The sequence below is a fragment of the Podarcis tiliguerta genome (assembly GCF_965153285.1).
Source record: "Podarcis tiliguerta genome assembly, chromosome: 9".
In the NCBI taxonomy this organism is placed as follows: Eukaryota; Metazoa; Chordata; class Lepidosauria; order Squamata; family Lacertidae; genus Podarcis; species Podarcis tiliguerta.
Window position 1 is genome coordinate 9,301,627 of NC_139542.1, and position 26,476 is coordinate 9,328,102.

General features: G+C 44.5%; 1 protein-coding gene and 1 long non-coding RNA gene across 10 annotated transcripts in view; both read right to left on the reverse strand.

Annotated features, from left to right (window-relative positions):
• Positions 1 to 9,289: 9,289 nt before the first annotated feature.
• LOC310657754 overlaps positions 9,290 to 26,476 on the reverse strand; it is a 197,638-nt gene continuing 180,451 nt past the window's right edge. Inside the window, exon 2 of the long non-coding RNA XR_014501899.1 lies at positions 9,290 to 11,747. This is a non-coding gene — a long non-coding RNA (uncharacterized lncRNA). The remainder of the gene's footprint in view (positions 11,748 to 26,476) is intronic.
• The window catches only part of SLC4A4 (solute carrier family 4 member 4), a 190,775-nt gene continuing 177,403 nt past the window's right edge, over positions 13,105 to 26,476 (reverse strand). For 5 of the 9 annotated variants that reach the window (XM_083398253.1, XM_083398254.1, XM_083398252.1 and 2 more), the window contains 5 exons: positions 23,628 to 23,801; positions 21,035 to 21,196; positions 17,266 to 17,362; positions 15,084 to 15,163; positions 13,105 to 13,778 (listed from right to left, as the gene is read on the reverse strand). In XM_083398253.1, coding sequence (XP_083254379.1) covers positions 15,120 to 15,163; positions 17,266 to 17,362; positions 21,035 to 21,196; positions 23,628 to 23,801 — 477 coding nt within the window. In that variant the 3' untranslated portion in view covers positions 13,105 to 13,778; positions 15,084 to 15,119. The remainder of the gene's footprint in view (positions 13,779 to 15,083; positions 15,164 to 17,265; positions 17,363 to 21,034; positions 21,197 to 23,627; positions 23,802 to 26,476) is intronic. The other 4 variants (XM_083398249.1, XM_083398250.1, XM_083398246.1 and 1 more) reach the window with 1 other exon arrangement.

Consider the following 26,476-nt stretch of genomic DNA (forward strand, 5'->3'; position numbering starts at 1 on the left):
TGTAAAAATGTCTCTCTGTGTTATGTTCTGAACCTGCTGGCACACAATAAAACATATTTTAGAGATGGAAGGAAAACACATTGTGTTCCTGACAACTCCTTTTTCTGACTCGCCTGCGCAGACTCTGCAGTTTAATAATTCTGATTTCCCCCCGTGCAATTTCCTGGAAATAACATGCAAGGAGCACAATGTTCACTGTGTTCAGTGTGCCTTACTCCCAGGTAGAAGCGGACAAACCAGCCAGTTTCACTTTCACTCTGTTCCTCATTTTTCCAATCTTAAATGAAGTTCTTAAATTAACATGAGTCCTCATGAAAATTCATCAGTGAATTTCTCAGATCTTTGTATGCAATTTTGCCAAATAAACCCCTTTTTGCAATTCAGTTTTCCCTAATGCAATGCAATTCTGCATGTTCTCTTCACGAATAATATGCATTTATATGCACACTTTACCCTAGTATGATATGCATTGTTGTATGCGTTACTTGGCCGGCGAACTGCATTGCAAAATTTGGAGAAGTTTGAATTTCAAAGGATGGCTGGGTTTCAGTTCCCGTGTTGTTTCAGAAAATGTGAATTAGGTAGGTTTGCCTTTAAATGCAACGTGAATTTAATTTCCATGCCCCCTTACCATAACTACTCCCAGGATAGTAAGCCTATCTTTGCAGCCAGATGTTTCACATCTGGGCTACCTAACCCTGTCATTTTCAGCCTGATTTTGACATGGACACTGGTTAGCAGTCACATAGCTGAACATACACACTCACAGACCCTCTGGCATTAGGGAGACCCTGATAGCTCAACCGTCTTTGCTTCATCTCTCCCAGCGCAATGGCCTTGCGAGGGAATCACCTCCCTAGATAATGAAAAACCTACTTAAACAGATTAAGGGATTCAGACAGTGTAATGCCTCCATAAATTATCATCTCAGGGCTACGAGCCTCCATTCTACAAAACACTAGGCTATTAATACACCCAGAGAGCATGGGTGCTTAAGGCAGGCGGGGTGGGAGATATTCAGTATTATTCAGGCTAAGGCAAAGGGTTTAAACTCATATGGATTGGTATTGGTGCATTTTAGCCATTGCAAACCACTTTGGGATATTAGTGTTTTGAAAGGTGGTCTATGCCCTTTTCAATGAATGAATGAATGAATGAATGAATGAATATTTAAAGAAAGCACAGTCTGGCAATTTATTAGCTCTTTTTTGGAGTACACACATGGCGCTCTCAGGTTATTTAAGGATGCTGATGATCTCCGCTGTCTACCTCCAAGAAGTGAGCACTGCCAGCCTTAATTTCCTCCTCACTTAATTTCTTCTTCCAGGGAAGTCAATGTACAGCAAAAACACAGCTAATGATAATAATAATTTTGTTATTTATGTGTCGCCCATCTGACTGGGTTGTCCCAGCCACCCTGGGCGGCTCCCAACAAAATATCAAAACATCAACACAATAAAATATCAGCTTCATTTAAAAGGGAGGGAGGGGTTTGTGTGTGCATTTGTACATTTTTACACAAACTGCTCAATGAACCTGAACATTTTTGGCACATATGTTTCTAAATTTCAGTGTGGCTTTCACTGTCGGTAAAATGAGAGCAAGGAATCCACTTTGCTCCAGAGTCTCCTTTTCCAATAAAATAGAACTTAGAATCATAGAATCACAGAGTTGGAAGAGACCACAAGGGCCATCGAGTCCAACCCCCTGCCAAGCAGGAAACACCATCAGAGCACTCCTGACATATGGTTGTCAAGCCTCTGCTTAAAGACCTCCAAAGAAGGAGACTCCACCACACTCCTTGGCAGCAAATTCCCCTGTCAAACAGCTCTTACTGTCAGGAAGTTCTTCCTAATGTTTAGGTGGAATCTTCTTTCTTGTAGTTTGGATCCATTGCTCCGTGTCCGCTTCTCTGGAGCAGCAGAAAACAACCTTTCTCCCTCCTCTATGTGACATCCTTTTATATATTTGAACATGGCTATCATATCATCCCTTAACCTCCTCTTCTCCAAGCTAAACATGCCCAGCTCCCTTAGCCGTTCCTCATAAGGCATCGTTTCCAGGCCTTTGACCATTTTGGTTGCCCTCCTCTGGACACGTTCCAGTTTGTCAGTGTCCTTCTTGAACTGTGGTACCCAGAACTGGACACAGTGCTCCAGGTGAGGTCTGACCAGAGCAGAATACAGTGTCACTATTACTTCCTTTGATCTAGATGCTATACTCCTATTGATGCAGCCCAGAATTGCATTGGCTTTTTTAGCTGCCGCGTCACACTGTTGGCTCATGTCAAGTTTGTGGTCAACCAAGACTCCTAGATCCTTTTCACATGTACTGCTCTCAAGCCAGGTGTCACCCATCTTGTATTTGTGCCTCTCATTTTTTTTGCCCAAGTGCAATACTTTACATTTCTCCCTGTTAATCCTTTTGTGTGTGTGTGTTTAGTAACATGCCAGGTATGGCCTGGACTGTCTTTTGAGTTTAGAGCAATATTTTTCTTCTAATCAAAATATTTGGTTCCCTTGCAGCCCTTGTTTGTGCTGCACGAGGCCTCAGACGCAGTTAACAGGTTTTGGGTTTCTATAAATACAGTCTTGCATGCTGGTAGGTCAGCAGTCAAGTTGGCACAGTCCTTGATCCAAGTCCGCTCACCCCATCTCAAAAATGGGAATCGTAAAGATGAAATGGGCTAAGATCGGGAGACTGGTGTGCTTTCCCTACAAGGAAAACCCAAGCCATTCTGGGCTCTTCTTGGATTGTAAAAAGTATGCTCTGTGGGATATTTGATTCAGCAAAGTAATTCTTAGCCTGATTGCCTTCGAACCTTGGGTCCTGCAGATGTTGGAGAACTACAGTTCCCATCAGCCCTAGCAAGCACAGCCAATGACCATGGATGGTGGAACCTTCAGAGGGCCACAGGTTCACCACACCTGCCTTAAACTATATTACGCTGATCATTTATTAAATGTACAAAGGGGGTGGGTAGTACCTCTGGTGGGGGACATGTCAAGCTCTTTCTGGAGTAGTTTGTCTTACCTTTGGTCCCCACCCTGCACTCAGCTCTCACCAGCGGCTCCTAGAAGCTGTCATCATGCGGAAGCAGCCACCCCTGGGAAATGGTTTCGACTGGCCAGCTAAACCTGGTGAGGATAGAGTAGATGATGGGTCTCAAATCCTTGGTTAGTTAGGGACTTCCCCTGCATGTGAAGACAGGATCTGGCAGATTGAGCGGATGAGGAACGTCGAAAGCACGCCAAAGTGCAAGTAGATAAATAGGTACCACTCTGGCGGGAAGGTAAATGGTGTTTCCGTGCACTGCTCTGGTTCGCCTGGCCACATGACCCGGAAGCTGTACATCGGCTCCCTCGGCCAATAAAGCGAGATGAGCGCCGCAACCCCAGAGTCGGCCACGACTGGACCTAATGGTCAGGGGTCCCGTTACCTTTATATCTGTCTATCATCTATCTATCTATCTATCTATCTATCTATCTATCTCTATCTCTATCTCTATCTCTATCTCTATCTCTATCTCTATCTCTATCTCTATCTCTATCTCTATCTCTATCATCTCTATCTCTATCTCTATCTCTATCTCTATCTCTATCTATCTATCATCTCTATCTCTATCATCTCTATCATCTCTATCTCTATCTCTATCTCTATCTCTATCTCTATCTCTATATCTCTATCTCTATCTATCTCTCTCTCTATCCCTATCCCTATCCCTATCCCTATCCCTATCTATATCATCTATCTATCTATATAAAGTTTTGTGTCCTTGTTTCTTAATTTTATCCTTTTATGTTTTGTGGTATTTTATGTATTGTGATGTATTGTGATTTGCTGCTATTTTTATCGCTTATAGATGAGTAATCCTTTCTTGTAATTGATAAGTGTAAACTGTTTATGACTTGCTGATGTCTCTCACATTATTTACAAATGAAACTGAGCAGCGAGCAACTGGATAGAATAATTTCCCCCAAATTTAATTTCCCCCAAAACAGCCCTCTTGACCTATGGGCACATGGGTGACATTTCCCCTCCCCCCCCAAAAAAAAAGTTCACGAGCATGACTTCTTTGCATCCAGATTGTCTTGGGCAACTGACAAAAGAATTATTGTGTATCCTAGTAAGTATCCTGGCAACCCAATGGCACCTGTTGTTCCCTGCAGCTCTTTTGCAAAAGCAAAAAAGGGCACCTTTTGTCTTTCTGAGCCGGATTCATTTAATGCTAAGGTCAGCTGCGAATGCAGGGGCCTCCGAGTGGAAATGGTTATTGCAGGTAAATGCTAGGAGAATTGCCAAGCTCATTCCATGCCAGCTGGAATTGGGGCAGGGTGACAGGGAAAAATCTATTTGTCTGGCTAAGACTAACATCCTCATTGCTTATTAAAGCTGAATAAACACTGAGCTTTATATGTCGGGCATACTTTGAGATGGGCAGTGTGTGACAGCTAATAATACAACTATTACTTTCAAATTGTTAAAAAAAGGAGTAATTTATTCTGCTTAAACCAGTGCTTTTTTTCTGGGGGGATGCAGGGGTACGCTTGCCCCTAAACATTTTGTGAATCTAATGGGAGAAGAAACATTTTTTTAAAAAAATAGTTTCTTTTCTAGCATGGTGAATAGTCAGTTCAGTTGCTACCCCCCGATGGCAGTTTCCTTTCCTTTCCCGGTGTTTCCCGAGTCTTCAGATGGAAGCGGGCATTTAATGTGTGAAGCAGTGTAGAATATGGATGTGTGGAATTGGGAAAATGTTAGTGCACACAAACTCATGCGAGTGGAAGTTATTGTGAGCTGCCAGCTGTCAGCTGTGTAATATGAGCTAATGCATGTTCTTTGTACTTTTGTCCATCTACTGTATTTATTTCCCCCGATTTAAACTATAAAATGGTGATTTCCTTGAGTCAAAATGAGAGTACCCCTAAACGTTTTTTAAAAGGAAAAAAGGCACTGGCCTAAACTATACTGTAGTGTGAAATGTCTAGCCTGTACTTGCCCCAGTGGCTGTAATTTCATAATATGTGCATCCCCCAATCCACGGTTACCTGGATTGTGGTGGGATGTGCTTCAAAGATCCCCTTCATGAGAGCAAGGAAAGGAGATGCCTGGAGGATTCTCTCTCATCTAAAAAGATCCATAGATGGAGCCACTTCCTGCTACCATATTATGCCACCCCCCCCCCAAAAAAAGTAAGGGTTCTCCCCTTCCATTCAGAAATTAGAATTGGTTGGTCTGGGTCTCTTTGAGCAGCACATTCACACGCCCCTTCTTCAAAAGTGTCAATGCTTGATCAGCTTCCTTGGGGGCGAAGGATCCAATTCACTTCCAGGGCAAGCAGTCTACTGCATGACTAAGCCGCTTCTGGCGAACCAGAGCAGCGCACAGAAACACCATTTACCTTCCTGCTGGAGCAGTACCTATTTATCTACTTGCACTCTGACGTGCTTTCGAACTGCTAGGTTGGCAGTAGCAGGGACTGAGCAACGGGAGCTCACCCTGTCATGGGGATTCGAACCGCCGACCTTCTGATCGGCAAGCCCTAGGCTCTGTGGTTTAACCCACAGCGCCACCTGCACCATCCCTAATTTTTTGGAGCTCAGTGTACTCCCAAACCACCACCAGTGGATGTTTCCCAATTCAGAAAAGCCTCTCTCTCCTCCTGTTGGGTGTGACAGCACAGTGTTGTCTCGCCGCATTTTAAGCATTGAGCACCTGCGTGTTTCTAACAAGAAGCTGCTACAACAAAGACACCTCGCGTTGCTTGCCGTACTGTTTTAACGAATATCAAAAGCCAAGTCTTTGGCTCTGATTTATACATCCAGAACAACAGCACAGCTGTCAACTCCAGGGAAGATTCAGAGGTCTGCCGGGCCCCCATTTGGGTGGGCAAGTAGCCAGCAACACGGACCAAGGGAGGGACTAGGGTTCAGTTCAAGCACCCGCTGTGATTATAACATGTTTTCTGGCAGAGGCTTCCAAAAACAACGAATATTATCCTAAGTAGTAATCATTCCTTTCTACTCAGCACTGGTAGGGACTCAACTGCAAGGCTCGGCCCAATTCAGGCAATGGAAATGGAGGGATTTTTTGACAAGTGGAACTGTTTCGACTGGGGAGAATCCACGAGGGTGACAAAGGCGTTAAAGGCGGCAAAACGCAAGGGGAGGTCAAAGCTGTCCGTCTGCAAGAAGACAAAGAGAGGTGCGCTGGCCACTTGTGGGATGAATTTGCTTAATTCACACAAGGAATCCCGACGAAATAAGGCAACATGGGCTAACATTTCCCTCTATTTTGGGGTGCAAGCAAAGCTTTCCAGGGCATTAAAGGTAAAGGTAAAGGTACCCCTGACCATTAGGTCCAGTCGTGACCGACTCTGGGGCTGCAGCGCACATCTCGCTTTATTGGCCGAGGGAACCGGTGTACAGCTTCCGGGTCATGTGGCCAGCTTGACTAAGCTGCTTCTGGCGAACCAGAGCAGCACACAGAAATGCTGTTTACCTTCCCACCGGAGTGGTACCTATTTATCTACTTGCACTCTGACATGCTTTCGAACTGCTAGGTTGGCAGGAGCAGGGACCGAGCAACGGGAGCTCACCCCGTCACGGGGATTCGAACCGCCGACCTTCTGATCGGCAACTCCTTGGCTCTGTGGTTTAACCTACAGCGCCACCTTCTAGGGCATAAAGATTGCCCCAATTCTAACCAGTGATGTCTTGTACCTATCAGGTTGTGGCAAAAGTCAAGGAGATCAACAACTGGTGAAGCCAGAGCCAACTAATTCTAGTCTTGTCCCCATCCTTTCTTCTGAGTCTCAACGGGTAACACCAAGACAGAGGGGGAGGAGACTGCCGCCCACTGCACTGGCTGGAAGTAATGGGCCAGCCTTCACTGGTTCTCGCAGGCTGTGGATGAGAAGCCTCAGAGTGCTTGCAGCAGCTGTATGGCAGTGGCTATAGCCCCTTTCAGTGCCGCTACTGCTTGCTAGCTCACACATTCACCTTCCCTCCAGCAATACCTGGCGGTTTATTGGATTTTGCTGTGGCTTTCTTGTTCTCCTCCACTGCCGAAAGTGTAAACCAAGCAGCCAAGCATTGCCAGAAAATATTCCACCAACCATGAATGCTAGGAACTTCTCTCAAATGTGAAATGAAGCAACAATCTTGCAGGGAGCACAGTAAATCTTTGGGTTTGGCGAGTGGCATTCAGTGATATCAACAGGTCTACTCTGATTATGACTTAGTTGAAGATCGTCCAATCTTTTCAATTCCTGGTTTGGTCATACATAAGACAATTTTGCACAACAGGTTACAGATAGGGCAAAAACCAATCCACGTGTCATGTTAGAAGGCATGCAAGCAACCAAAAAAAGTTGGGACGACACAGATAAATGCATAAAGTTACTTTATTTTCAGTATACATTTAATTTTGAAAAATATAAATGCTAAAATATCTCATCTTCTTCATTTCTTGATTCCATAAAAGTCACAATAGAAAGCCTCATAAAACTGTAAAATCCTATAATTTTATAATAAGGAATCTCATGGTTTTACTTTTCATATTCCGGGGGGGAGGGGGGGAATCATTCAACAATTTGAAATGTTTTCTTCTCTCTCTTGAAAAATTCCTGTTTGTTCCACTGTGTTGATCTACTTCATTTCAAAATAAAGTGGCTGTGTTTTCGTTTTAATAAGTCATTCCTCCAAAGCAAGTACAGACTTTTCAATAAGAGTTTTACAACGAACAAATAATAATAATAACAACAACAAATAACAACAACAAAAAGTATCTGAAAGTGCATCTTGATTCCGAGAAATAATGTGAATGCATGTATTTTATCGGGGAGGAACTACAGAAATGAGACAGAAAAGGACAGACAGACAGACATGAGTGGTCAGTACGTTCACATTCTAGGTCTGGGACAAAGTTATCTGTGGCTCTTTAAAAGTTTCACTCAACATTAGCCCTGAGCAAAAAAAAAAAAAATCTCTTTGCAGAATTTGGCTGTGAAGTTGGTCTAAGCAGCACGCCCTCCTAAGGCTGTAGTCCTCAGTGAGGCCAATCATGCCTCTCTGACTGGCCCGATCAAAGCCACCTTTCCTCCTTCCCTTTTGACTTCTCGGCTCTTGCTGCTCCTGGTGGCTCTTACAGATATAGAAAAAGACTAGAACCACACATTCATAGCCTGAGCGCCCCGTTTTAAACTACAAGCCACTGTCACTGGGCCAGGAGTCTTAATGCGCAGAGAGTGGCACTCCTCTATCCCTGCTACCTCTGTGGTGAAAGCCGCGTACCTTTGCGCAACAGCAATGAGTGATCAAAAAAGTTCGGTTTCAGAGTAGGAGTGACCATTTGGACTGTGACAGGATGTACTCCCTCTTTTGAGGGTCACAGGGCCTCCATCCTGGCTCCCATTAGATGCTTCATGCAATGCACGCATGGACTTGATGCCTGGGATGGGAAACTTATCAGCCACTGGATGCAGTGTGTACCCCCAGAGCAGCAGTTGAAGAAAGAGTAGGGCTGGTTCCTTCTACAATTTAATTTAGAAGTTTAGTACGACTGTCCAAAAGGCTCCACAATTAGCCCTTCTGTGGAGTTTGAAGTGAAGTGTGGGGATAAATAAAAGGTTTGTAACCACAACGTTATAACCAAGACGTAGAAATGTGATGTCAAAGTCTGAAAGAATGACCCTAAATCTCTAGGGGTTCCACACTCAAGTTGGGGGCAAAAGTAATATAAACTCTGTGGACTGCACTCCCTAGATCTACAGGAGGTTCTCAACCTGTGGGTCCCCAGATGTTGTTGGACTACAACTCCCATCATCCCTGAGATCTGGCCTTGCTAGCTAGGGATGATGGGAGTTATAGTCCAACAACATCTGGGGACCAACAGGTTGAGAAAGGCTGATCTACAGGCTTCAAAGCTATTCTGAACATTTACTTGACCACCGGCACAATCCTATAATAAGTTTCGCTGCGTTCAATGGGGCTTACTCCTTATGAAGTGTCCTTAAAAAAGCAGCATGAATTGTGTACAGTACTATAGGAGAGAATAGCAAGCTTCCAAGCTGCAGAGCAGTTTACTTCTGGTAAGAATCAGAAGGGTTTTGTGCATCCTGAAAGTATGCTTCACTCAGTCACTCTCTATTCCTTCTCTCAACTGACATCAGTCCGGTGATGGGATGAGATTTATGGTGCAGTAACCTCGGAGCTCTCTGGCACCACACACAAGAATGTGTTGCTACAGCCATCTCTCTATTCTTCTGTATCCCATTTATATGTGAAACTTTGTTCTTCCAGGTTCCCAATAGTTCCCATGGTCTTAAACAGAAGGGAGCTGTGACTTTGACAACCAGTGAGACAACTGGGTCTGGCTGGCATGAAACAATGAGCCATGGTTTAGCAAACCTTGGTTTAGTGTCATGTGTGAACCCTGTCCAGCAGCTTCACTGTGACCAGTTTTCTGCCCAAAACCACACCTTGAAGCCATGGCTTGTTCCTGGTTTATAAACCTTGGCGTGGCTTGGTGTTATATGTGAAGCCAGCACCTTTCCTGAACCATGGTTTGTTTCGGTGCTCCAACCCAGTTGTTCACCAAGTAACACAGACATGAGGCAAGAGCAACTGTAATGTAGCTTAGAGGAACAAGCCATGGTCTGTCTGATCATCTGTGAAAGTCGAGGTTAACCCATCGTTGGTTGAGCAAACAGCAGCTTAACGAAACCATGGCTTAGTATTATGTGTGAGCCAGGCCTTACTCTCACAACACGCAGGAACCAAAACGCTCCTGCACAGAAACCAAATACTACACAAAAAGTGCTCATTTCCTGTAGCTGAAATATTTAGAGGGTAACTTTACACTACACAGTCTGGTTTTACAGCTATTCCTTCATGTAAGGGGATTTCTGTGGTGAGAGGCCATGTGGAACAGAGACCCCGAACGGAGACTTCTCTGCACCCTCACCAAACAACAATTCCCAGTGTTCGTTTTCAGAGGGAAGCCATGCCAGTTAGACTGGCAAAAAAAAAAACGATTTGCAGCTGTAGTGTAAATAAACCCTTAGCGCTGGAAACTGCAAAATAAATAAATAAATGGTGCAGCCAGGCACGATGAAGGCCAGGAGTGCATGAAATGCAATATCTCCAACCATTGTTCCTTCCTTCCTCCTCCTCCTCCACCGCCTCCCCCAATTTAAGTGGTACAAGCAACTGAAAACAGAATTGTCTCCCCCTCAAGTCCATTGCCATTTTCTATAGTCAGAAGTTACCACAGTAAATTCAAGTACAAGTTGAGGAGTGGAAGACCCTTGTCGGGAGAGAATGACCACTAGGAACATACCAATGGGAAAATGTGTGTGTGTGTGTGTGTGTGTGTGTGTGTGTGTCACATAACATCTCAAAAATGTCACTGTTGGTTTCAAGGTTCTCGGCTTCCTTTTGTGCTTTGCGCTTTGGTGCGCATACAGAATCACTCCCAGCTAAAACCAGGGAGGTCGAATGGGTCTCTGCTCCCATGAGCAGGATTTTACTCCTGCAGAAAAGAAACTCGCTTCCATGCTCTCTGCACTGTCAGATCAGTGGAGAATCCAAGGCACACTGCGCTGTTCGATATCTGTGACAACAGGAGTCTCCAATGAAGTGGTGGTTTGGACAAGCACAGAAGTGAGGTACTTGGCTGCTGGAGCAAAACTACTCTTGTGTGAGAGGGCCAGTAGACCCATACACAGTGCACTGATCCTAACCCAGAAGGATGGTGTGGTCAGCAATCTATGTGCGAGGGGGACGCCAGCTCTTGCATGCTCCCAAACCACCTACAAAACTCTGGGGAGCCTTAAAGTCTCAACCCAAATGCAGCGCGAGGAGCTGCTGTTTGAGAAAAAAGGGAGATGTCCCGGGTACACACCCAAGCTGCTGCTCAGGGATTGCCTGGATCATGCCCGGTGTCGTTAGTCCTCCCTTGCAAGAGTAGCCTGGCTAAAGAGCATTCTGAGAGTCACTGGAGTGGCTACAGCCAGTTTCTAATTATGGCTTTTAACAGCCACTGCATATAATGCCCATCCTATTTTTATACCTCTGCATCTCATCCGCTGCGCACCTGGACCTAGTTGGATTTGGAGCCAATCTATATGCGCAGCAGAATCGCGTGGGGCACCTTTTCCCAGGCTACAGGTGGTGGAGATCATGTTTTAGATTTTCTCTCAAAGGAAATATTCTCTGAACACTTTTATATATAAAAAAAAAAACCCTAGCACAGTGTTTCTCAACCTATGTGTCCTCAGATGTTGTTGGACTACAACTCCCATCATTCCTAGCCAGCATGACCGGCGGTCAGGGATGATGGGAGTTGTAGTCCAACAACATCTGGGGACCCACAGGTTGAGAACCGCTGCCCTAGCACATCAGCGAGAAGGATAGCCTAAAACCATTCTCCAGAACGTGCTCTCTGTGCAGTGAGGTTTTTGCGGGGGAACTACAAACATGTCATTCCTCCCACATGCAGTATGAAGTAGCACAGTCCCCCAAAAAAGACACATAAAGGGATTTTACTCTATATAGATTGACATGGGGTGAAAAGTAAATTAGTGTGGTTCTAGCCTTGATATCACCCTTGCCTGGAGGACTTTAAATCTACTCTACATAACATTTGGGTAGGCAGGAATGAGGCTGGTAATTAAGGCATTAGCAGTGCCTCCCCACTCATCAGTTCCACACCACTTTTTTACACCTGTGTGCAGTGCTTTTTTTCTGGGGGGTACACAGGGGTAGGCACACCCCTTAACATTTTGTGAATCTTTGTATTTTTGTCCATTTACCGCATTTATTTTCCCCGATTTGAACTATAAAATGGTGATTTTCTCGAGTCAAAATGAGAGTACCCCTAAACATTTTTTTAAAGGAAAAAAGCACTGCCTGTGGGGACACACACACACACACACACACACGTACGTGCCAACAAGTGTGTATAAATGAAATAGCACTAACAATTCTGGACAGGGACTCAACACATGACTATAGTCTGCATCTGCTCATTTGACCTTACTCATTCCCCACTGGAAGGGAGTTTGCAAATTGTTTCCGCTGCGCACTCCTCGTTCACGCCGATGGCGTTTGCGCAGAGGTCTCCATGAGATGAATGGCGCCTGTGTGGCAGCAGAGTGGGCCGATTGTGCTGGTTGCGTTCAACAGAACCACCAAAAAAAATCACATGGCGTTTAAACTTGGGCCCCAATTCCTTCATTGGCTGCAACTCGGTGTTGACGCTAAGCTACTAACTATGGTTAAGCAAATTAGCCTCTTGCATACGGGTTTCTCCCTTCATCCAGCAGGAGAACAAAACATGGAGCAGCTAGCTTGGTATTATAATCTAAATCAGCACTTGTGGTCTGTGGTCCTCCCAAAGTGGGAAAACAACAACAAACCTTGGCTTTTAGATTGTGTTCGGTTTGGAAAGGAAACAAACCGCAAGTCCTGATTTGGGTGTAACACAAAGCCAGCTATTCTGTGGCGAGAAGGAGGGAGGAAGAAAACAGGAGAGCGTGAGCTTCATGCACAAACTAATTCGCTAATTTGCTTAGCCGTAGCTCAGCTTCATGTCCAGGTTCAACCGCTGGGTGATCAGGTTGTTAAGGAAGGAAGGAAAGAAAGAAAGAAAGGTTCCAATGAAAGGTATTAATATTATATACCCTTGAGATTGTGGTTTTGTTTCTGGTTTTTTTCTGTTTTTTCTTCTTTTTGTAAAAATCACATTATATAACATACTATACAATTATTATTATTATTAATCTTCTTTTCCTTTTTTTTTAAAGAGAAAGTCCGACATCTAGAAATAAGAGGTAGAACTACTCAAAACTATCATGTTTCCTGCTGCAGGAAAAAAATTCATTTTTTTTACAGTAATTCTTTAAAAAAAACAGTTAAAAAATTGACAAAAAAAAATATAAGTCGCAGGTTAGGCCCCCATAATTTAAAACAAAAACAATGAAGGGGGGAAAAGAAAGAAAAGAAAATAACACTTGTCAATGCAGCCGACAGGTTAAGAATCCATTAAATTGGGACAAAATAGAAGTTGCAAAGGGTAGGGTCCACACACTCACAACAGTGATGGGGGAAAGGGGTGTACCGTTTTTGATTCCTTTGCATGAGACTATTGAAGCACGGGTGATGTTAAGAACATGTTAAGGTTAGCAGCATTTTACCGGAGCAGAGGACTAATGAGAAAGGGTTCTGAATTAGACCAGAGGTCAGTTTTGTTCTGATAAAGAGAAAAAAGACATGGGGTGTCGGGGGCCAAAACAGAAGAAAAACACTGATTCACAACTAAAAAAAAAAACCCCAGTCAGTTCTGCTGACGTTTCACAAAGTTGTGATAATATATCCTTAATACTTCCACCCCTCTGCTGAAAAGCTCAAGAGGAGGACGTACGACGTATTGTGTGTGAATGAAAAGGCAAAACCAAGAAAGAAAAGTGTCTTGGTCAGAATGAAAAAAAGGAGCGAGTGGGGGGGAAATAAACAGAGGAAAGGAGGGGGGGGGAACCTAAATGCTTTCGAGAGAAGTATCTGCCTTGGTTTCACCTAGGCAGAGAGCATTTTGGATATTTGGCTAGTAGTAAAGGAGGAGGAGGAGGAATAAAAGGTAAAAAGCCGGTTTCAGCTGAAGATTAACGAACACATTACAATGTAGTTTCTGTTCCCTTGCTCCTCCAGAAATAACTGTCTTCAGGATCAAGCTCTATTCTAATTTGAGGCACAACTTTCATTGGAGTTCGTGGAGGGCTGGAGGGAGAGATGAGAAAGAAAACCAAAATCATAAAAGCAGAATTTAAACATTCAGATGCATCCCGCCTCCCTTGCTCATTCTAACCACCCCTATCTTTTATGTGGGTGCAATAATACGAAAACTACCCAACAGGAATATGAAGACAGCAACAGAGTTGGTTGCAATTACCCCATTCTGCCGGCGGAGTCCTTGGAGATACGGGATAATAATGTTCCTTTGAACGTTTGAAAACACAACAAAGGTGCTACGCATCGCTTATGCCATGTAGGACTTGCATAGTATGCTGGAACATGGGCCTAGGTTTAAAGAGAAGGCCCAGAGATGTTCCCTAACTTTGGGAGGTATGTTTCAACTGGGTGGGAAGTTATTTCTTACGTGATACATGCAGGAATAAACACACTGGCATGGAGCAATTCTAGAAGCCTTGGCACAGAATGCCTTTCTAGATACATCCCAAGGAGAAGGCAAGTGTGGTATAGTTCGTAAAGCGGATTTCCCCAAGTGGGTACCTTCCAGAGAGCCCTGACACATGGTCACTGATATTCTACAGCAGAAAACCATAATTAGACTTGGTGGGTGGTGCTGCCATCTTGTAATTCAAAGATGAGGTTGCCTCTTGCCCCCCAGAAGTTACCGGGCTGCAAATTCCCATAAGTCCTCATGACAAAGCATTACACTGTTGACTCGTGTTTAGCTTGTGGTCTACTAAGATCCTTAGATCCTTTTCACATGTACTACTGGGAATCCAGGTGTCCCCCACCCCCACCCCCCAATCTTATATTTGGGCAGCTGGTTCTAAGTGCAGAACCTGACATTTGCCCCTATTGCATCATGCTTTCCTTTCTGGTTGTCATTTCTGTCCCGCCCCGCCCCGCTCAAAAGGACACTGTCTGCTACACAATTACTTGTTCTTAAGCATCTCCCATGCATCACAGCCTGGGTTCATCCTGGTTCATCACAGGCTGTGATGCATGGGAGATGCTTAAGAACAAGTAATAGTGTTAGGCAAATGCCAGCTCTATAAAAAGAGCTTTCACTTTTTATGCAGGTGACTTATTTCGCCCAGAAGGGATCAATGTTTCGGTGACAGCAAGCATTTTGAGAAAGTGACAAGCTTCACCGAATCATTCACTTTTGCTGCTCCTGCGTAAGGGCTTGATCCCGGCACATTTAGATTGCTGTCAAAGCTTTATTTCATTTGCAGTGGAACTTCTGCACTGGAATTTCAACCCACCATACCAATAAAAAAGATGAATTACAAATAGTTTGCGTGCAGGTCATACATCCATACAGATCCTCACCTTGGCATTGTGTGGGAGTGCAGGAAAGGAATTTTATCAGCATGATGTATGGCGTTCAAGGAATGTTGGTGATTTTTCTCCTGTTGTTTTTTGGAAAAATAAAATAATAATGCTTATCGACTGGTTGGTTTTAGAAATCTCTACCCCCTTTTATTTATGAATAAACTCAAAGCAGCTAAAATAAAGTTGCTACATCTTGAGCCCAGTACAAAGTTGCCCGTTACCAAGGCAAGATGGCGGCCCAGGAAATCGAATGCCACACCTCCAAGTGCAAAGAAGAAGCGGAGCTGTATGTCATCAAAATATTGCAGACAACGTACTGCAAAACACTGGATGACCCCACTCAGTGGTTTCATATAGGCGTTAAACAGCACGCGATACTTTTGCGTTCAAGCTGCAGATCTTCAGATGTTGTTGGACTCTAGGGCTGCCATATTGCAAGAAGTAAAAGGTCCGGACACAAAAGTATTTTTTAGGGGTGGGGAATCACCCAAAAAGTTGTTTGGTCAAACAGACGCTTACTTGTTCTGTTGGCAAAAACCCGGACACTTTAATTATTTTTCAAAATTCCCCCTGGGATGCTAATTTCGCTGTGGAAATCCTGGACATGTCTGGGAAATTCTGGACGTATGGCAACCCTCGTGGGCTCCAGTTCCCATCATCTCTGCCCAACGGCCACCCTGCTTGGGGATTGATGGGTGCTGAGAATGCAACATCCGCTGGAGGACCACAGCTTCCCCATCTCTATCCCCGTCCACACTCAAGAGGGAAATGGAAAGCTCCATTTTCCTGGGATGGGGAGGACTGCAACGACTTCGGTCCAGACAGCAAGATGGCAGTTTTGTATTCAAGATGTAGCAACTTTTTAATAGACATTTGTGGTCCCATCTGACTGTTCTGCTGCCACCATAGTTAACCCTGAACCAAGCAACCTGCTCACCAGTGCTGTACCTAACTTATTCCATCTCCCCTGCATCTGAAACTTTTGGCACTTACCGTCTTCCTGTCTACCCACCCAGCCGGCATCATTCCATTCAATTAGTATGTCTAACAAGCCCATCTCTTTCCACCATCTTCCCCTACCCATAACAGGCAGTCTGCAAGTCTCGTTCTCTTGCTCCACATGTTGCAATGGCACCATGAGGGCAGGTAGATTCTGATCGATTCTACACTGATATTTCCCCCCTAGGATATTTGCCGCTTGGTTTATATCTGCAGAGAGCCAAGCCGTGCATTCTTCTCCCACCAACTCGCAAAATATCCACCTGCGAGTTTTGCACGATTCCTCCTATTCAGCAAAATGCACACCGAACCACACAAGACCTGCCATATGCAATCAATAAAGCAACAAACAGAAGATAGGCAAGGGAGTAAGCAGAGGCGGGGCTGCAGTGTTTTGTTCTCATTTTGAAATGAAAAAGGCAATCACGTTTTAGCACAAATTGAAGAAGAAAGTGAATATCACCCAAGCCACCTAAAGGAAGACAAGCGTGTTAATAGTGCTACATGATTCACAGGATGACCTCTTTTTCAAAAACAACAACGACACAGTGGACAAATATTATATGCTTAAGTTCTGATTTTTGGCGGGTGAGTGGATCCTAAGGAAACAAACAGAGCGAGACAGTGCTGGTGGTGTTTCTATAAGGCTGCAAAACCAGAAGATTAGCCAGCAGGGAGGGAGAGCTAAAGGAAATCATCGAAGAGCGTTAGAAAGTGCATACACATCCACCGTGCGGGGTCAGAAATATACCATGCCATAAATGGGCTGGATTGATTTGGAGGGTTAGAAAGAGAGAAAGAGAGAGCTAGTGACGGATCTGTTAGCAGCTGGATAAAAGCAAATTAAAAAAAAGTGGAGCCACAAAAGGAGGGAAGAAAGAAAAAAAGCAAAAAAACCCAAAACCAACGAACTTACAAGAAAGAGATATTTTAAAAAGCCAACCAATATATATATTACATGCTGTGTAAGAAAAGACTGGTTTAAAGAAACAACATGTAGATATAAGAGGGGGAAAGAAAACATCTACGGAACAAGGGTTGTTTTTTTTCTTAAAAAAAATAAATCAATATTGTAAGTATATATAGATATATAAACCTATATCTATATATCGCTATATAGCTGCTTTTTGGAGGTGCAACTGAGACTGAAGCAGGCATGCAAGGTGTTAGTTCTACTCACTGTCGGAAGGTTTGCTATCACTTAGGAAAGGTTCCTGTTCCATGATGTCCATTGGAATTTTAATACTTGGGACTTTTTCTGAGTAGGGGCAGTCGGACTGTGGAAGAAACGTGCACAAAATTTCTTAGAATGCTTCCATCTCGCCCGTGCGCTCTCTCGCTCTCTCTTGCCATTCCCCACAGATTTATCCAGGGCGTACCAGCCCAGCTCTGGCATTTCAGGGATTCCTTACCAACTTGCTATTGCTTTTTTAACTGCAGCATCAAGTTCGGCAACAGCTCCACCTGCTGGAGGTTAAGGTAATAACCACACAATGCACTTCAGCGCACTGTACTGCTGTCCATTTTACGAAGGTTGTTTGAATGATACTGCAGAACTTTTAGGCCAATAGGCATTTCTTTTTTTATTTTGTTGTTTATCCTCATCATCCTTCTGCTCCTCCAAGCAGCTCATGGTCATCAAGTGCCACAACTGCTAATTTGACGGAAGTAATATGCCTCCAGAAGGGTCTTCATCACAGCTCCAAAAGTAGTCTACTAAACTCAGGAAACAGAATGGGGTTGGGTTCCAGACTCCATCTCTGCACTCTGTGGGTGTGTTTGTGGATCGGCCCAAAGCTACACCTCAATTGGTAGGTCGTTATAGGTTTTGATGACCATAATTTAACCACAGAAGGCACAAATCACATGAGACATTTTGCACTCGTTTTATGAAAAGCATGGGAGCCCTAGCTGGCAACAAGTCTGAGCAGGAAGCCAATCCACCACTATGAGGGTGAGCCATCAAGACCAAAGACATAGAAGAACAGGCAATGATGGCCAATAAAACCTAATGACTGAATTAGAAAAGCCAAGTGATGGTGCCACGTTTTCTCTTGAAGTCAATGAAGGCAGACTTACAAATATGTTAAGTGCACAAACACTGCCGCCTATTAATAAATAAATGGACCACTGCCTCTTAATTAACAGTGCAAAATCTCTGAGTCACCATGTGTGATGGTGCAGCCAATCCTAAAGATCGAAGTGGTCAAGAGGTAGTCATGCTTCCAGGGATGTCATAAAAATTCAGTTAGCTCCTGGGAGCTGAGGCACCTGAAACTAGCTGGCTTCATGACAGCTGGGCTCAGGAATTATTACAGTGGGAAAATGGAGAGAAGCTGTGTGTGAGAGACAGCTGAGCACTGATGCAATTATCCTAATGCTTCTGGAAGCCTGAAACCAGCCTTCGCCAACTGGAACCAGTAAGCTAGCTTTCGCCAAACTTATGCACTCAATGTAAGCTGGCTAGGCCTGATGGGGGCTATAGTAAGGAGGATGGCAAAGGCTGCTGTAAGCAATGCTTTTGTTGCTCCCCAACTGTCTTACACTTTTACACACACACACTCTTCCTCCTTTATTCAATTTACTGCTTTCTGAGGCTAGTCGGTATGGAGCTTCCTGGAAAGTTACACGCCTCAATTGTGTCACACACACCTAGCGGCCAATAAAGACCTTACTCAGTCCGGGTTCAGCCCCTTGGGCTGGAGTTGCTGACTTCCAGAACAGAGCCTCATAGGAGCAGCCCTTACAAGGTCTTCTGCAGTTTCCATCTGCCTTAACAACATGTGGAAATGGCGATGGTGGCCTAGGGAGTCTTTGTAATGTGGAAGAACAGCTGAAGGCACATGAGTATTAAAAATGAAAACCCCCAACACAATTCAACACATTGCAAGGCACAAAGTTGGGTTAGCATGCCCATCTGTCAGTCAGGCTCAAATACCTGGAATCAAGAGATCATCGAAAGCCACCCTACAGGCAGACACTTTTCCTGTTGCTGTTTCTAAAGTGAGATCACCAACAACACATACAATGCAGAATGTAATTGAGCAAGTCAGATGCTTTGAAAGCATTAAAACAAAAGGCAAATGAAAAGGAAAGAAAACATCAAAATAATATTCTCACTGTTAGTGTGGACGGCTGCCAAGATTGTGTGTGCCCTGAGATAGGTATACTATTCGTATTCTTATCCTTTTTATTGTTGTTAAAAACAGAGAATTAACTGAAAAATCAAGACTTGGGAGCATAATAAACATGAAAAAGGAGAAGGAACTGTCATATATCAATAGACTTTGATAAGGGAAGGGGGAAAATAGGTTCTTGAAAATTAACCCTTCTTCCATAACTTGGGAAAGGCAAGACTTGAAAGTAAGGCTTTGGGTGGTTTCTCATGAACATATTAACCAAATTTGCTGGGGACATATTCATATGGACAAACATAATGTGTGACCAAAGCTGCTGATAGCAGGAATTCCTTTGACTGTTGAGACTGAAGAAAATTCAGCTGCATTCATAAGAAAGCTTTGCCAGCCATCTCTCTCATCTCCTGGACTCCTGTTAGAACCAGCCACCCGAGAAGATTACCAAGGGCTGTCAGGGTTCACAAAAGCATTGTTGGGCAATATCACTTTTGAAAAGAGCTGGAAATACAGGAGACAGGAACCCCAGCGGGTTCAGTGCCAGACCAGGCAGGTGATGAGGCAATTCCCCCAGAGCAAAAAAAGACATTTGAAGAACTTCTATAGGTGGGCGCAAAGAGACAGACTGGGTGCCTTTGTGCGTTGTGATCCCAATGTAGCCAGACAAATATGAGGTCACTTTCATGTTTGGCTGGATGCACAAAATGGTCAGAGGGAGAAATTCCACAGGCTATTGGTGTGTGCACAGCTAAAGATTACAGAAGCTTCCTTTTCAAAGTTTGCCGTTAGATGTGATGATCCTGCACTGTCAGCCAAATGCAGAAGTAACTACGCATTCAACTGGCTGAGTGGGACCACCACGTCTGAGTTTGCTCAGCGTTGTGTAGCAGAGGGACGGTTCGGAGAATTGCGAGGGCAACAGCTTAGGGATGCTCGAAATCCATTTTAGGCAGAAAAAGAGCGTCAGCTGGGCTATGTCTATTTTGTGCTACAGTAGATTAAAATCCTGTAGCCACGTAACCTAAATTGTGTGTGAATTCTGCCAGGGCCTTTTCAGTACTGGCCCCGACTTGGTGGAACGCTCTTTCACAAGAGATTAGGGCCCTGTGGGACTTGACATCTTTCTGCAGGGCCTGCAAGACAGAGCTGTTCCTCCTGGCCTTTGGTTTGGACTCGGTCTGACCCTTATGTTTCCCTCCCCTTATGGTTTTGATCTATGGGCTACGTTTAAAATGAGGCTGCATTTTAAACTGCATTTTAACCTGTATTTTAAATTGGGGTTTCCCCTCTTATTATGTTTTTACTGTAATTTTACTAGTGTTAGCCACCCTGAGCCTGGCTTTGTCCGGGGAGGGCGGGGTATAAATAAAATTTATTATTATTATTATTATTATTATTATTATTATTATTAGGGGGAAAGCTGCATTCTGCAATTTGACGAAGTATTTCCTCTTATTTTGCTAGTATTAGAGAGAGGTTACCATGAACTATACAAGATACTCGTTTGGCTTCCCCACAACCATCAGACCAACTTGCTTCTCGTTTTTGAAAACTTTGGCAGGAGTTGCCCACTTCAATACTGAATTCAGCACCTGCTGCAGAACTGTGAAATACACACAGCCCTGTGTATTATGCGTATCAGCCTCTGTCTTTAGCATCAGATATAGCCAAGAACCTGTGATTTCATGGCTGACGTGGCATGAAGTGAAGATAGTTATGTACGTAATCCAAACCTGAAGAGCTGTCACAAGTTAGCCAGGATAAAAAACTTTTTTTAAAAAAAATAAATGTTAACAATGGTGAAAATGGCCTTACATCTTCATTGTCGCTGTCCAGGCTTCCTTTCTTTTTCTTCTTTTTCTTCTCATCCTCTTTCTTCTTCTTGTCCTTTTCTGGAATGACGTCGTCGAGGAAACTGAGGTCATGCTGGGAGAAGAGGTAGTCCATCGCCTTTCTGACTGCCACCAGCGCCAGGATCTATCAGGACAGAAGCCAGGACTCCCTTACTGACAAGCAACATCTCCCCCACCTTTCTGGCACCAAAGCTTACCTTCTTTGCCTCACCTGATCCCACGCAGGGCTCCTCCCTCAGCCTCCGGGCTGGTAAAGAAAGGGTTAACAATATTTGAAACCTGAGCAGCCGCTGCAGTCAACCCGGCTTGAAATCGATCGGAAGTTCCGCCACTCAGATTCCAGGTTTCAATTTCTCGAGTCACCCGCAGGTTGGAAATAAATGGTACAATATTCAGAGATCATGATGTCAGGTGCCGCTTGTAAACTCTGCAACAGGCAGAGCTGCAAAATTGCACCGTCTTTATTGGAGATGTTCAGGAGAATAAGACAGGAGAGGAAAAAAGAACAGCAAGCAAAGGGACCCAAACATAATTTGCATGACCGCTGCAGCCTATCGGACGACTACCTCGGAGTACTCTCATACCAAAAACAAGTTTGGGAAGAGACATTCTGCACATGGATAGCTTTTAGCTGAGACCTGTAAACAATGCCACATTGTATAGCTGTGCGGCATATTGTATAGATCTGTGGCTCTGAGGAATATCCACCAGGAAGCGGGGAGTGGTGGGGAGGCTAGCCTCTGTTTATCTTACGTACAGACAGCATAGAGGCAGCAGAAAGTAAGGGACATGGCGGTTCCCCTATCTGGAAATCATTATTTGTTATTTTATTGAATGTCTACACAGCCCTTCACCCAAGGATTACAGGGAGGCTCACAATATAAAAACACAAAAATACATGACATAGTAACAAATAAAAACAATCGCCCATGATACATCAGAGTTTAAAATTCCACACATGGTCTATTAACCTGAGCATTGTCTTTAGAGGAAGTGGGGTGATTGGGGAGGGAGAAATAACCAGCAGGAGTGATACCCTTTCAAAATTGAAATGTGAAGATGGGCCCAAAAATGTTGACACTCCTTGATGCAAAGTGATGCACATTGGAACAACAGCAAAAGCCCTAATGACTGCACATAACGGAATTTGCCACAATTACTCTAGGATACAGTGGTACCTTGGTTTACAAACTTAATTCGTTCCGGAAGTCTGTTCTTAAACCAAAGCGTTCTTAAACCAAGGCGTGCTTTCCCATAGCAGTGGGGGACTCAATTTACAAATGGAACACATTCAACAGGAAGCAGAACATGTTCTGCTTCCAAGGCAAAGTTCACAAACCAAAACACACCTACTTCCGGGTTTGCAGCGTTCTTAATCCAAGTTGTTCATAAACGAAGCTGTCCTTAAACCAAGGTACCACTGTAGTATGAAAATGTCCACTCAGTGAAGGTCAATTTTTTTGCCCTCTACTCCTTTCCCCCACCCCCATGTTGTTGCCCTGAGGAAACCACCCAGTCCTTAAGGAAGGAAGAAACAGAATGAACTAGTAAAACTTTCCCATATTACCAAAACTCTAGCCTACAACTACCGGGCTTCCTCAACTTGAAAAAAAAATCTTGCTGCTATTATGCCTGATCAGATAACGAAAAAACAAACCTGAAATATATGGCTGATCCACACGAATTAAAGCTAAAAGTTATTAGCCACTGACTACTGAAAGGTACAGGATCCAACTGCAAGAGGACACCTCTCTTTTTTGCAAAATAGGAAGGCTGGTCCAGGCTATGTATAAACTATGAATAAGTGATGAATAAACAAGGCAAAACAAAGAACATTGGCCATCTTACCAGCATACATAATTATTTCATATCCACCCATCCCTCCTTTCAAACATCTTTTGAAAATCTCTACAACATGAGGGTTCCCTTCCCGCTTTTAATCAATCAGCATTTACACAGGTGAGTTTTGTGGGGTGTTGTTTTCTTTAAGGAAAAAGAAAGGCCTGTTCTCTATCTCGCACTGCATTATTAAATTTATAGGTAAAGGTAAAGAGCCCCCTGACCATTAGGTCCAGTCGTGGCCGACTCTGGGGTTGCGGCGCTCATCTCGCTTTACTGGCCGAGGGAGCCGGCGTACAACTTCTGGGTCATGTGGCCAGCATGACTAAGCCGCTTCTAGCGAATCACAGCAGCGCACGGAAACGCCATTTACCTTCCCGCCAGAAGGTATTTATCTACTTGCACTTTGACGTGGTTTTGAACTGCTAGGTTGGCAGGAGCTGAGACCGAGCAACGGGAGCTCACTCTGTTGCGGGGATTCGAACCACCGACCTTCTGATCGGCAAGTCCTAGGCTCTGTGGTTTAACCCACAGCGCCACCCACATCCCTTATTAAATTTACATTTCAGCAAAATAAATATGTTCAAATTGTTTCCGTCTTTGGACAGGGAAGGAGTAAGGTTGTGGAGCTGTGTCACTGATCAGCAAGGCACGTCAGGTGGTGCTAGAAGGAAGGATGGGTGCAACAGGTGGCAGTCATGATCGCGCCAACCTACCATGACTGGGAATATGATAGCAGCCACTGTAGACTTCAAGATCCAAAGGAGAGCCAGACACACCACTTGGAGGAAAGTGAAGAGGTGGACCCGGCGAAGGGGGACATGGCGCAGGTAGATGAAGTCAGGCTGGTGCTTCAGAGGCATCAAGAGCAGCTTCAGGCGGTCCATGAACTGGGGTGGAAAAAGGAGGAGGAGGAGGAGAGTTCAGCAGTGTGGTGCTGGCATGCGCCAATGCAGAAAAAGCAAGAGGTAGGTTTAGTTTTGCTTCTAACACCCAACTGGGGAATCAGCAAGGCTTTGGTACTGCTTTAAAGCTCAAAAGAGGTGGGAGCTGCAGGATCCAGTGGCGTAGCGTGGGGGATGCAGGGGGGGCCGGCCGCACCGGGCGCAACATCTGGGGGGGGCGCGCTCGCACTCGCAGCTCTCTGCCCCCTGCTAAAATCCACAGGTTAGGGGCGCAAATTACTTGCCTTGCCCTGGGTGCTGACAACCCACGCTACGCCACTGGCAGGATCCTCTCCTCAAACGCACAAGCGCCATCGTGCAGATTTACTGCAGTGACAGGAGGGTTTCCCCAGTGGTCAGCCTGAGCCTTCTGGTGGTTCCCTCACTGCGAGAAGTGAAGTTACAGGGAACCAGGCAGAGGGCCTTCTCGGTAGTGGCGCCTGCCCTGTGGAACGCCCTCCCAGAAGATGTCAAGGCAATAAACAACTATTTTACTTTTAAAAGACAACTGAAGGCGGCCCTCTTTGGGGAAGTTTTTAATGTCTGGTGCTGTATTGTTTTTAATATTCAGTTGGAAGCCACCCAGAGTGGCTGGGGAAACCCATCCAGATGGGCGGGGTATAAATAATAAATTATTATTATTATTATAGATTCGCTTGGAAATAAACCAAGCTAATTCTCAGTGGTGTTAAGCAGTGGGAAAATAATAATAACCTGGGTTAGGGTTCTATACAACGTTGGTCCTACCCGGAATAGGTCTATTGAAATTAATGGTCACGACTAACTTATGTCCATTCATTGCAAAGGTTCTGCTCTAACTCTAGAAATTTCCAAGCCAAGCCAACTTGGGAAGTCCCACACTTCCTCCCTCCTTCCCAGACATGCTGACTGTCAACCCCCCACCCCAGCTTCATCAGCACCCTAATGCCCCATCCCTGCACCTCTTTTCCACTTATCCCAGTCATTGTTGCCCAACAGAAGTGTGATTCAAGGCAAAGGGGATTTTTGAGATCATAGAGTTGGAACGGGCCACAAGAGTCATCTAGGTTCACACCCCTTGCAATGCAGGTCTCTTTTGCCCAAAGTGGGGCTCAATCCCACAACCTCGAGATTAAGAGCTGCACATTCTACTGACTGAGCTACCCCAGGAGCGAGCAAATCTTTTTCGGCTTTGATTTTAATTTGAGTCAAACGGGCATTATGAGATTTGTAAAACTTGCTCCAAATTTGAGACAGGTTTTCGCCTGAACTCAGATGAACTTCACCATCACCGTCACTCCTTTTCAGAGCTCTTTTTTTTAATAATAATTTTTTATTAATTTTACAACAAAACAAAACATACATTGTTTTCACATTCAAATTTTTCCAAATCTTTCTTTTTGGACTTCCTTCAGCTTTTCCGTGAATCTTTCGTAGTCATTATTAGTTTACGCATTTCCTTTTCTTAATATTGTCATTATTTGAATCTTTTCCCCTCTATTTCCTTTTAACAATACCTCTCACATTTTCACAGTGCTCTTTTAAAACCTTCTAGCGTTATTTGGCCATCACTTATACTCTCCAGATATTCAACAAATTTTCCCCAGTCTTCTGTAAACTTTTGGTCTCTTAAGTATCTATTCTTTCCTGTCATCTTATCCAATTCAGCATAGTCTAACAACTTTGATCTCCAGTCTGTCTATTGCCGGTATTTCCTGTTGTTTACATTTTTGTGCCAGTAGCACCCTTGCAGCCGTCACTGCATATTGGAGAATGAGAGCCTTTTCAGAGCTCTTAGTCCCAGCCTAGCCACCACTGATACGAACGTGCCAGGGCCAGCCCAAGACATTTTGTCTGAGGCAAAACACAAAATGGTGCCGCAAACGCACATATCCAGGCAAGGAGGAAGGAGGAACAGGTGATCTACAAAGAGGAGACCAGCAGCATCATCTACTTCCCAAGAGGCCACCGTAAAGGCACAGCTGCGGAGCAATGCATTCCTTGGAGGCTGAATCTGCTGTACTTGTGGATACAGCCGCCCGAGGCAATTGCCTCACCTTGCCTCATGCGTGTGCCGGCCCTGGAACACGCACACATTGTAGTGAGGCAGGAGGAACCCACAGTGTGCATAATGGAATTGTTGCCACAAGGACAGGACAACATGCAACTCAAGTTTTAGCTGATGTGTAACCTGAGAACCAGCGAGTGTTCCTACAGTGTGTTGTTCTAGGTAAACATGCTCCCTCGTCTATTTACCGTATTTGTTGCACCATAACACTCACTTTTTTCCTCCTAGAAAGTAAGGGGAAATGTCTGTGCGTGTTATGGAGGAAATGCCTACGGGTGGCATGCCTATGGATTTTCCTCCTCTAAAAACTACGTGCGTGTTATGGTCGGGTGCGAAAAATACGGTAGTTAGCTTGTATGCCTGTGCTGAGAACCAACCTCCCCTCCTCAGCCCTCCTCACTTTCCTCCACTTGAGTGATGGCCTCAGTAAAGGCCTAAGCTCAGGCAAGAATTAACAATAAACTATTTGTCCTCTGGCAGCGCCCTGGCGCGCTGCCCACAGCTGGCTGACTCTGAAGCCAGATTAATCTCAATCCAGTGAATGAAACCGAGGCCCAAATAAATCTCTAGGGGA